The 12,681-nt window shown below is 33.0% G+C and overlaps 2 protein-coding genes and 1 long non-coding RNA gene across 3 annotated transcripts in view; all 3 read left to right on the top strand.

Annotated features, from left to right (window-relative positions):
* Positions 1-1,319, top strand: part of LOC102591110 (uncharacterized) — a 3,220-nt gene extending 1,901 nt beyond the window's left edge. Inside the window, exons 2-3 of the long non-coding RNA XR_367265.2 lie at positions 589-703; positions 974-1,319. This is a non-coding gene — a long non-coding RNA (uncharacterized lncRNA). The remainder of the gene's footprint in view (positions 1-588; positions 704-973) is intronic.
* A 1,115-nt stretch (positions 1,320-2,434) lies between these two features.
* Positions 2,435-6,609, top strand: LOC102590754 (uncharacterized). Its single transcript, XM_006346563.2, has 5 exons — positions 2,435-2,536; positions 3,992-4,869; positions 4,954-5,109; positions 5,905-6,159; positions 6,270-6,609. The coding sequence occupies exons 2-5, from the start codon at positions 4,030-4,032 to the stop codon at positions 6,408-6,410; spliced, it is 1,392 nt and encodes a 463-aa protein (XP_006346625.1). The 5' UTR covers positions 2,435-2,536; positions 3,992-4,029; the 3' UTR covers positions 6,411-6,609.
* A 3,932-nt stretch (positions 6,610-10,541) lies between these two features.
* LOC107060416 (uncharacterized) lies at positions 10,542-11,522 on the top strand. The gene has a single exon (XM_015308354.1). It carries the CDS (start codon positions 10,542-10,544, stop codon positions 11,520-11,522), a length of 981 nt encoding a protein of 326 aa, XP_015163840.1.
* Positions 11,523-12,681: the final 1,159 nt, after the last annotated feature.

Raw genomic sequence — 12,681 nt, 5'->3', positions numbered from 1 at the left:
ATATCATCTTAACAGTGACTCTGCAGTCATAATGTTCCAAAAATGAAGAACAAGCATCCTCTATATACACATGAATAAATAGTGCATGAAGGCCATGTTCATAAGTACTCTGAGCAAAAGTACTACTATATATAGTAACATTAATCCTCCAATGTTTATCTTTAAATCCAGCTTTTCCATCCAATTTTCTATCCCATTCTAATTCAATTTTCCTTTGCTCTGTCAATCCACAAATTTTTTGTAAACTCTCATCCATTGAGTCATGTAGTTTCCACCATGTCTCGTGCGCGATATTGCTAGCATAATTTATAAATACGTTGATCACCTATGTCCCAGTTACAATTGTAGTCCCTATAACACACCCATGGCTTTAACCCGAGATAATGCATAGAGTATACTTTTGGAGGATTTGCCCCGAATAGTTGATTCTTAACGCCGACCTCATTCGAATTATTTGACCAAAATTTCTTTAAGAAATTAACCCTTCTAGGCAACCTATGCCACCGTACAAATACTTCATTAAGGAAACCTTGGTCACCTCCATTACATGAAATGATCTCTTTTGTACGTTTCATGAACATTTTGAAGGTGCAATTTGATGGCTCATTCCGGAATTGAAGATTGACGCATCGTTGCCTTTCAGTGATCTTCCCAGCTGTTATACTAGAAGTTGAAGAAGAATTGGTCGCAACTCATTTAACAGGTATCTGAATTTTATTTATTTTACATTGCTCAATAGTTGAATCTTCTAATTTCTTCATTATTTATATTGTGGTTTGGGAACTTATATATAGAGTAAAAGATTATAGTTTTAAAGTTGTGATTTATGCATGCCAATGTATATATATATAGTAGCTGTCTTACTGTACCTTTAAATATTCTTACATCTTAAATCAATACATAGTGTTTTCCACAACAGATATTTTATTTATAGCTGTGTATTTTCTTTCATTCTTCTCATTTGTTTTTGCAGAAAATTTGACTGCTACATTTGGATCTTTTTGAAAAGTTAGTTTGAAGAGAGGGCCCAATACTCTTATTGATATTGTTATATATACTGTACCAATATACTCTACATCAACTACTAAAGACATTTCTCCTACTTCAACAGAAAGCCTCAAATGTCACAAAATTACAACGGTAATAATAAAGATATATAGTCAAGATGATTGCCGCCAACATAGTAATGGATTACTTTGTCTTTTGCGACGACTTCTGTAAATCTGTAAATACATACATAGACGCTGAAATCCATGTATTTGCAGTTTTTCTATGAAACAAACTTCAACTGCTTTACTGATTTATCAGATGTTGCCTAACAAGTATTCTCAGCTATTCTCGCCTTACAAGCATTCTTAACTATGGTCGTTTCATATATATTGGGCCCGTGCACGCACAAATAAATATTTAAACATGTACAAAGTTGAATAAATAGACACAAGAATTCTACGTGACATATTTATGTATTATACCTAATGGTGAGGTGGTTGATAATAATTTCTCATGTGTGAAAGCATTTACCGGCCATTTGTGGTTGTCATATAAGTCGTGCCATGCCGATTGACGTTTTTAGCCATTTTACCGAAAGTAAATTTTAAAATATTGTTTTCCTCTTATTTTATACTCCTCCATTCAAATTTATGTTAGTTTAATTAAGCTCGGAGTTTCTTAGAGGTTAAGAAACACAAGAAGATTTTGCAATGCTTTAAAATTATTTTAAAAATATGTAGATTTTTAAATAAAAAAGTAAATATTGGTGAAATTGTTTGCCAGATAAATGTAATCCAACATATATAAAATGTTGATAGTATCATTAAATATTTATCAAATAAAAAAAATATCATATAAACTGAGACAAAAAAGTATATAGATTTAAAGCTATTGTCTTCCTCTTGCTTTATACTATCTCTGTTCCTATTCATATGGACTACTTTTTCTTTAATCAGTCAATAAAAAACTGACATTTTATATTTAGTAATAATTTAATTTTAAAATATTTATTATTTTTTAATGTCAAAGTTAAATTATAGTACTATATAAAGACGAAAGACAAATACTAGTACAGTAGAATCTAGATGTGAAGCTTATATGTTAGATTTGACAATATCTTCTTTTTTTTTGGGTAATAGGTTTGACAATATTGAGGGCATGTCAATATCAAGAGAGCATGAATTGGATCGCCCAAATTTCCTCCTCAAATCAAAATCATTTATCAATTTAACTTTAAAATGTTCATTTTACTTTTAATAGATGATTTATAATTATACAAATTTCTATAATTCATTTTAGTTTATAATTTTTTAAAACCTTTTTTTTTTAATTTATAAATCTTGTATCGAATCAAACTAATTCACATAAAATAAAATGAAGAGAGTACTATTTATTTCCAACAGATGTCGTAAGCAGTGTCCTCACCAGAGTCGCTATATATCTTAGCTTTCATAATATCTCTATTTTTTTCTATCACAAAAAATTCATTTTCGATACAGAAGGAATTCCCCGTCTCTCCACACTGAATTTTTTGCTTATTGATCGGGTAAGTTTATATCTTCTTAATGATAATTAGTATACTTTATTTACAGATTTACTGTACCAGATCAAAGAATTTCATTGATCATAATATATATGTTAGTTTTTCGATGAATTTTAGCTTTATGCACGATTTTTACTATGTGTTTGGTATGAAGGAACATGTTTTCTGCTGAAAAATAAATTCGTAAAAAATATTTTCTTGAAAAATAAATGAGGTTCTTACTTATTTTCTTAGTCATTGGCAAGTAAATAAGAAAATATTATCCAAGAATATTTATATGTTATCTCGCATAATATATGGAGGTGTGATGGGATGGGATGGGGAGTGGCAAAGGCGGAGCTAGGTGGGGTTCGTGGGTTCAAACGAACCCAATAATATTTTCGTAGATCCTATATTTGTACTGAAAAATTAAATAAATATATATGTATATTAACTTATGAACCCCAAATGGTACTAAGGAAGGATTGTACAAATGCTTTCCATGCCACAGTTGTGGGTTTAGCCAGAGTTGTGGGTTCAAACCCACTATCAACTTTTTAAATGAAATTTAGAACTCTCAAACTCCTAATTTGCCGAGTGGGGGTGGCGGGGTGGATGATCAAGGAGAGGGGGGTTGAGGGTATTGGGCGGCCTGAGAGAAGACAATAAACTTGGAATGTTACGTATGCAACTTGTTTTACTAGAAAAATATTTTTCAAACAAAGGAAAATTGGAAAATATTTTCCTCCTTACCAAAACCTAAGAAAAGGTGATCAATGACTGTTTAATTAACTTTCATCTTTTTCTTAAATTTCTAGTGTATGTTATTATACAAAGTTACATATTTATTTCACTTTCAAGTACCAGACAAGGGAAAAAGACTGTTTGCAGTATTCTGTAATTCCTTTTATCAACAATAACAGAATGTATGCATTCTTACATAGAATTACAGTTAAAATTTGAAGTTTATAGGTTCAGGGATTTTAGTCCTTTTAAGTTACTGTGTTCTAGATTAATATTATGTTCATATTCAATGAATAGTTTTTAATACTAATATATTATTTGGATCAAAGCTACCACTACTAAAATAAATCACTATTTTTCCATAGAAATTTTCCACTAAAAAATGTTCAATCACAATTCTCACCGATTTTTTGATTGAATCGATGAGAAAAGAGAAATAGTAATATGTTCATGTGGAAAAATTAGAAAGTTTTCCACTATTTCAATGAAAATTTGTTTCCCACCCTGTATTTTTCCACCCAGTGAGCTGGTTTGATGGAAAATGAGTGGAAAAAATCATGTTTTGTAGCATAAATTTTCCACTAATTCACAGTGGGAAAAATATTTGTTTGTAGTAGTGTATTGGTCACATCCGTAGCCAAAACGCTAGCTCTTCCCCTTAACAGAAACTAATACTAGACTCTTTTTGCTTAAATTTATGGGTTGTTGATTGGTTGAGGATACTGTTGTCAACAGATATACTTGCATCAAGTGAAGTTGTAAAGAGAGAAAAGATGTTAGGCTGTCCAAATTACCAGTTGCTTTCACTTGTTTTGATCTTACTGTTAATAATGGTTGATCCAAGTTCACAAGAAAGCCGTGTGAAATCTGCTGTCTTTCTATCACCAGCGTTTGTGCTGGAACCTGGATCTGTCTCTAACAAGTTTTACTACAACATTGGCTTCCCAAAAGGCCATATTGCTATCAAAAATTTCGATGCCGAAGTAGTTGATGAGGCAGGGAATGCTGTACCTCTCTACGAGACATATCTTCACCACTGGGTTGTTGTAAGATATTATAATCGAAAAGGTGTGGAAGTAACAAAGTACCGTGATGATTTGGGGTTCCACCAATCAGATTTAATTGTCAAGAGAAACTCAGGGATATGTGATGGAGGCCTTTCTCAATATTTTGGCCTTGGGTCAGAGACGCGAAAAACAATCACCTATGTTCCAGACCCTTATGGAATAGAAGTCGGTAATCCAGTCGAAGTACCTCCTGGATACGAGGAGAAATGGTTGCTCAATTTACATGCAATTGATACACGAGGTGCGGAAGATAGATTGGGATGTACTGAATGCAGGTGTGATCTTTATAATGTTACCAAGGACGAGCATGACCGAGTTATAGAGCCAGATTACATTGGAGGGTTGAGATGTTGTTACGATGAAACAAGATGCAGGGTGAAAGACGGATTCCAAGGATCAAAGAGAAGCCTGTACCTGAAGTACACAGTGAAGTATATTGATTGGGATCCCTCCATCGTGCCTGTAAAAATTTATATACTCGATATAACTGATACATGGAAAAAGCCAGAAAAATCGACTGCCGCTGTGGCAAGACATCACTGCCAGGTGTGAGAGAAAATGATAATTTAGCTCATAATTCAAATCATTTTTAACTCTTTACTAATATTCAGGCAATTTCTTTTACTTCAGATTGAATATTTAGTGGAGTCATGTTCATCAGCTGTTGCAAATGTCGATTGCACTCATACAAAGAAGATAATTGTAACTTTTCCTAGCGGCGGAGATGTTATCTATGGAGTTGCTCATCAACATACAGGAGGGACTGGTATGGCACTCCATGGAGAGGTACTCCGAGCTATTATATTTTGTTTCTTTGGTTATGCTCTGCTTACAATCTGGATTACTTGTATACGTTTCTTATATATTTTCAGTCGATTAACTTATTGATAAAAACAAAGATTTTTGTACAATAAACTTTTTCATTTAATGATACTTGGCTTAGTTGGGTGTCATCTTAACACTGGTTATGTATGCCACGACTTTCAAGACCAGATTGATTGAATCCATATCTAATCTCGTTCTCTTAACATCCTATAAAAGAGAAGTGTTGTTAGTGTTTATTTGACATGATTGTCATACTTCCACAGATTATTTTGTTGATTCAAACTGTTATGTCCCAGACTGTCAGAATGGTATCATTTCAATTTATTTTCAATTAGCTGCAGAAAGCTTGATGTTTTTTATTATACTGAATGGAGCCTCCTGCCCGTTGAGACAATTAATGGCCGTGTTATATTGTCTGCTTAGTTAATATAGTGGCCTCTCGATGAACTGCGTCATTTTATAGGTGATAATATTGCTTCTTGATAGTTAACTGCTTTAGTTTTGTAAGTGCATAGGTGTAAGTTCAGTACTTGTGTGGGAACTCAGGAAGATAAGCTGGTGTATAAGGCCATGGCTATCGGGTAGTAAAACAGTCATAATAGTTGTTGCGTGTTTGTATAGCATATTATTCTCAATTGTCGTCATGATTAGCTAAGCAGATTTACTTGTTCTGATTTGTGGAGCACCTTGTTTGTTGGTGTTTGGTGTTGGTTATTTCTTAATTTCTTCTTCTCTGTTTCCGCTGCTTTGGTCTAGGATGGACGTGTCATATGCTCATCTCTTCCAATCTATGGGGAAGGAAAGGAACCAGGAAATGAAGCTGGTTACATTGTCGGGATGTCTACTTGTTATCCTAGACCTGGCTCTATCAAGATCTCGGAAGGGGAGACTGTAACTTTACTATCAAACTATAGCAATGCCCAAAGGCATACAGGAGTGATGGGGTTGTTCTATCTCTTAGTTGCTGAACCATCACCGAAGCCTAATTCTATCCTACATTCCACAGATGAAGTAAGATCTTTGACTCATTAAAAGTTTTCGAGATTCAGAGTAGTGAATTTCCTACTTGAGTCTACACAAGATCATATATTTCTGAACTTGTTTCTTCTTCACTATTGCAGACAGGTGAGATTGTAATATTGCAGAATGCTATTGGAGCCTTGGCAGCAGTGTTCGGAATTGCACTACTTGTTGGTGCTGCTGTTATTTATCAACGTCGGAATCAAAGGGATCAGGAAGGCTATGAGTCTATACTGATGTGAGGTTCTTTCCCTTCTGGTGACTCTGGTCCCTAGTGTAATACACAAAATTCAAGTTCTGATCTCCCTTCTTTTCGTGGACTAGTTCCTCCACATGTGTGTTGCACTTGTATGTCAAGTCATGAATTATACGATTTTGTAAAATAATAATGATATTATTAAAATAAAACTTTGAGTAAATGATAGTACAAGTATTTGTGAATGATGTATCTTTGGATCTTTGTATAGTGACATGTTTGTCATTGTTAAGAAGTTGAATAGTTAATTAGCATTAATTAGATAGATATTATCTAGCAAAAATATTCTTTTAACTTATAAGTAGGCTTCTGTTAGGGTTTTGTCCTGATTTTCTTACCATAATTTAAGATTTATTTTTCCTTAAAGAAAAGACAAAACATTACCATAAATGTTTTTACTTATTTGAAAGGAAAATATAATATTCTTTCATATTTGATTTATTCTCTCCTTTTAGGACTCCTTTTCTAGTAAGAAAAGGTTTTAGGACTCTATAAATATGTTTGTTTCTTCTAACACAAAAACAATAACATCCACAATGTAGTCGTTTAACAGTCTTGTTTATGGGGAGATTTATTCTCTCTAAAGTTTCAATGTTTTTCTTTATATTAGTTTTGATATAATAATATTTTGATTTTTTAGTATAAGTTTTTTGTTATCTGATTTATCAACTATATGATTTGTAAATTGTAAGCTTCCGCATGACGCCCTAATCACCCTTCAGAACCCAACAGCTTCCTACTTCTAAAAGTAAATAAGTTCAAATTTAATTTTCAATCTGAATATCTCAAAGGCAAAACAATTTGGTTAGTTGACATCTTACTTTTGCAGTGAAATAGCAAGAAAGAATTAATTTATTTCCAAGAGGTTACTGTTGCCGTGAAATAACAAAAAAGAATAATTTATTTCAAAGATGTTACTTTTGCTTTTCTAAGGACAAAACAGATCTTGAATTCAGCTAAAATTATTGAATTAGGATTAAATATAATAATGTCAGAAACAGATTTAAGGGAAAATTACGCAACAAGGCAAAATGTGATATTTATTTACGATAAAATATTACAATTCGTAGCTATATGTAGGGTTTTATATATTGTATTCAAAAAACTATTTTATATTTTGTATCAATTGTATTTGTATTCTGTATCAATTGTATTCATGATACAACGAATATAATATGCATTTATCCCCTCTTTCAAATATATTATGTATCAATTATATCCAATCAAATATAGGTGAAAGATTTATCTTTTATATCAGTTGAGAACTACCATTGTCATGGGATTGCTCTTCATTTATTTCATCACAAAAAAACTCCTAATTTCTCCTACATTTTTTAGTCTCCACACTGAATTTTTACTAATCTGGTAAGTTTGTCTCTTATTAATTTCTTTTTCTAATACAAAATTATTTCTATTCTTCCTATACATAATAAGAAAATGAGTATGTAAAAACAATAAGACTCACTCTTTTGTATTCAACACGAAAATATGGTGTACTATTTCTTAATTTCCTAGTATATGTTAGTATTATACAAAGTTGCATCTATTTATTTGACTTTCAATTACCACAACAGGGGAAAATAATATTTGCAGTATCATATTAATGAATCTTCAGCTAGTTTTTGTTCTTTGTTCAACAAAAAAAATGCCTATTAATTTGCCTCCACCAAACCCCGCCCATACCCGCTCCATTGTCATCCCAAGCCTTGCCCTACCATGGATTCAACCCACCCTACCCTGCCCCGTTTAGCTCCTCTACTTTTTTTTTTTTATCAAGTTTGCAAAGGTAATTTAGAAAATAATCAAATGTAATCAATGAAGCTTTGTTTCTCCTAAGAAATTAACTAACATGTTCCTAATTACAAGAGTAGAACTTCAGGAGAAAATGATCGAAATGGTCCTAAATGTATGTGTAATGCTTTTTTTGGTCCTTAATGCATTTCACTTGATTGGAATGGTCCTTAATGTATAATAAATGTGTTCATTTTAGTCCTTGATATATTTCACTGGATTGAAATGATCCTTAATGTATAACAAAATATGTTTATTTTGGTCATTAACCCTAAACTCAACAAGTTTATCAAAAAAATAATCTTAAATTTAACTGTGGACCCCACGTGGTGAATTACTCCCAAGAAATACTTTATGAAATCTAACATCATTTTCTCTATTTTCTCTAACATGTTTATTATTTTCTCTTGCTTAAAATTGAAATGGGTATTAGGTTTTGAAATAATATTATAGAAAAGAGAATATAGTAAATTTTGTTGGAGAAACTAGAGAAAATGGTGTCAGATTTATGGAATTCTTTCTTTATTCTTTCTTTGGAGCTAACAAAAAAGACAATAATGGTAATTTTTGTTAGCCAAGTAGGGTCTAAAATAAAATTTAACACTTTTTATTTAGATATAGGGTAAAAGATCAAAATGAACCATTTCAATAAAATAAAATACATTAAAGATCAAAATGAACATATTTGTTATACATTAAGGACCATTTCAATCAAGTGGAATATATTAAGGACCAAAAATATAAAGCATTACCTATACAGGACCATTTTGGTCATTTTCTCAGAATTTCACACATGCCTATTGTTTAGCTTGATGAACTTGTCAAATGTAAGAGTTTTAGAGGTCGTTTGGTACAAAGTTTAATAACGCATGGATTAGTAACACAAAGATTAGTAATGCAATGATTAGTAGTGCAATGATTAGGAATGCAGAGTTTATTTATATCAAGTGTTTGGTTCATTATTTCTCACCTCTCTTGTGTTTGGATTAAAACTCTATAAAGTTTCTTTCCAATTATACCCTTGAATTATTATTAAATTGGGTCAAGTAAGATAATTATCGGACAATGCTATTTTTTATGGCGTTCTAACTAGCTATGAGAAGAACAATTTAGTTGTCATGTTTGCTATTTTTTCACTTGAATTATTTGAGGATAAATAATTGTTATCTTAATAAATTGATCACTAAAAAAATGTCAATTTCCAATTTAAAAAAGATAATCCATCTACTTTTAAAATATGTTGCAAATGTCGATTGCACTCATACAAAGAAGATAAGCATAACTTTTCCTAGTGGAGGAGATATCATCTACGGAGTTGCACATCAACATACAGGAGGGACTGGATGGCACTCCATGGAGAGGTGCTCTAAGCTATTATATTTTGTTTCTTTGGCTATGTTTTCTTATATATTTTTAATTATTTTTTGTACTTGGATTTGCTATATTTGAGCCGAGAATCTTTCAGAAACAATCTCTCTATCTCCACGAGGTAGTGGTAAGGCCTTCGTACACTCTATCTTCTCAGACCCCACTTATGGAGCTACACTGGGTATGTTGGTGTTCTTGTTGATGATACTTGGATTATTAGTTGAGTTGCATCTTAACACTGGAAATGTATGCCACAACTTGCAAGACCAGATTGATCGAATCCATATCTAATCTCATTCTCATAACATAAAAAAAGAAGAAGTGTTGTTAGCATTCATTTGACACGATTGTCATACTTCAGAAGATGGTGTTGATTATTTTCTTAATTTCTTCTTATCTGTTTCCGCTGCACTGGTCTAGGATGGACGTGTCATATGCTCATCTTTTCCAATCTATGGAGAAGGTTAGGAAAGGAACCAGGAAATGAAGTTGGTTACATTGTGTTGAAGAAGAATGGGTATTATTCTCATTCATTGATGTCCAAGTTGATCGAAGAAAGAAAGGAAATAAGTATTGTCGGAAGAGCCCATATGAATACACATATATTGACAAATAGCTTGTCTCCAGGCTCCACACGTGGCAACATTAGAGCGAATACTTTATTCATTGATGGATTAAATCTTAACCATCTGATGAAACCCAAACAAATAGCTAATGTGGTCACGTAAGGAAAGTATGCCTATAGAAAAGAGAATATTTTCTGTTATAGACTAGACCAATAGTTTAGGAACAACCGTACAAAATATATTTTCTTTCTTATTTATTTTCAGCAAAGCACTTGTAAAAATACAATCCCTTTGGGAAATCAATACACAATGAAATTTTAAAAATCTTCTTTCAATTTTCTAACATGGTATCAAAGCAATAAGCTCAACCTAAAGATTTCCTATCAATCAACATGAGTGATGAGACCCAAATCAACATTACCAATGCTAGAAACACCATCGACCCTGTCAACACGGGATCTGGAAACAAAGTTGACATCAATCATCATTTTCACCTTCAACCTTCAGATGCACCAGGGCAGACCCTAGTGAATACCTCATTTGATGGAAGAGGTTTTCCTGGATGTCGAAGATCTGTCCTCATAGATCTCTCAGCTAAGAATAAGCTGGGTTTTATCAATGGATCCATCACACCACCAGATCTGAATACATCAAACTACCAACAGTGGAGTCGATGCAATCATATGGTTACTTTTTGGCTTCTGAATTCTGTCTCCAAAGATATAGAAGGCAATGCAATCTGCTCCAAAACATCTAGAGATATGTGGATGAGTCTTGAGCATAGGCTTGGGAAAACAAGTGGAGCTAAGTTGTTTCATCTACAAAAAGAGATCATAGGATCAGTACAAGGTACACTTGATATTTCTACATATTTTACTAGGCTCAAACGTCTATGGGATGAGCTAGATTCGCTGAATGCGGATGTAGTGTGCACTTGTGTTTGTATATGTGAAGGGCAAAAAAAATTAACCAAATCGCTGCAGGATCAAAGACTTGTGCAATTTTTAATGGGTTTGACTGATGTGTATTCCAATGTTAGGAGTATCATACTCATGTCAAACTATCTTCCCACACTTGATTATACTTGTTATCTATTGCTACAAGATGAGAATCAAAGGGAAGTGTTTGCTAATGCTCATTTTCCTAGTGAGACTGTTTCAGTCATGGTAGGTATAACTGCAAGTCCTATACAGAAGCAAGGGAAACAAGCTCAAAGGAATGTTTTCCCATTGCAGAGGCAAAAAGGAAACCAATTCAGAAATAAAGGAAGAAAGACAAAATTTAACCCTGATGTGACCTGCAATCACTGCATTAAGATAGGGCATATAAAAGAAGATTGTCACAGGTTGATAGGGTATCCTGATGATTTTTAATTTACCAACAATAGAGAATTTCAGGGAACACCTAAGGGAAACACAACAATGATAAGAGAAGTTTTTGAGGAAAGTGACACTACACAAATTCAGAGTAACTGGAAGGAAGGAGGGCAACAATTCAACAAGGCGCAAATAACACAAATCAAAAACATGATGAAGGAAGAAATGGGACATGGAACAACTCCTGAATCAGAAATTAATGCTAATGTTGTTGCTGGTACTATTCTTAAGTACTCTGGTTCTTGTTTTAAGATTGTGGACTCGGAGCTTCTGAGCATATGTGTTATGATTCCAACTCTTTCCTATTTTTTAACTCCTCTTATTGTTCCTTTGAGTATCAGTCTTCCAAACTTTTTAAAAATAAATGTCACACACATAGGTAGTGTTTCTTTTAAATCTCAACTCACTCTTAAGAATGTTCTTTATGTCCCAGATTTCAAATATAATTTGTTGTTTACTCACAAATTATGTTGCCAATTTCATTGCACTTCTTATTTTAATTCTAGTGGGTGTATGTTGCAGTCCCCTTTTATGAAGAGGGCACAAGCTTTTGGTAAAGTGAAGGAAAAAGTTTATATGTTTTGGAGCAGAGAAGTGATCAATCTAAGAAGTCTTCTAGTGATAATAGCTTTTCTTTCAAAAAAACTCAGTCATGACAGTCCCGTTTCTAGCTCAAATCTAGAGTCAGTTCCAATGTATGCAAATGCTATTTCTAATGCACAACTCTGGCATTGTAGATTGGGACATCTCTCTTTTTCAGTAATGAAAAGTTTTTGTTTCATTGATTTTTCTTCAAATTCTGATCATGTGTGTGATGTATGTTCTAAAGTTAAACAAACTAGACTTCATTTTCCCCTTAGTAGTATCAAATGTAAAGGAATATTTGATTTGATTCACATTGATACATGGGTCCTTACAAGTCCTGTACTCACAATGGTTATAAGTACTTCTTGACTATAGTAGAAGCACTTGGACTTTTCTTTTGACAACTAAAAGTAATGTCTTCTTTGTTCTCAAATCCTTCTTATGTATGGTGGGCTCATCAGTCTCTCTTTTGTTCCCTCTCAACACCAGCTTGCCGATCTTTTCACCAAAGCTCTCTCTGGTGCACCACATTGTGATCTACTGTGCAAGTTGGGGGTTTCATCCACCCCCT

The sequence above is a fragment of the Solanum tuberosum genome, unplaced genomic scaffold (genome assembly GCF_000226075.1).
Source record: "Solanum tuberosum cultivar DM 1-3 516 R44 unplaced genomic scaffold, SolTub_3.0 scf00078, whole genome shotgun sequence".
NCBI lineage: Eukaryota > Viridiplantae > Streptophyta > Magnoliopsida > Solanales > Solanaceae > Solanum > Solanum tuberosum.
The sequence above is the reverse complement of the archived record's forward strand: the minus strand, read 5'-3'. Positions and strand labels throughout refer to the sequence as shown.

What these genes read in the sequence shown, in the direction of transcription:
- LOC102590754 (XM_006346563.2), top strand. Translation starts at nt 4,030, where the DNA reads ATGTTAGGCTGTCCAAATTACCAGTTGCTTTCACTTGTTTTGATCTTA. An exon ending in GTATGGCACTCCATGGAGAG is followed by an intron (nt 5,110 to 5,904) that starts GTACTCCGAGCT and finishes GCTTTGGTCTAG; the next exon opens with GATGGACGTGTCATATGCTC. An exon ending in TCCTACATTCCACAGATGAA is followed by an intron (nt 6,160 to 6,269) that starts GTAAGATCTTTG and finishes TCACTATTGCAG; the next exon opens with ACAGGTGAGATTGTAATATT.
- LOC107060416 (XM_015308354.1), top strand. Translation starts at nt 10,542, where the DNA reads ATGAGTGATGAGACCCAAATCAACATTACCAATGCTAGAAACACCATC.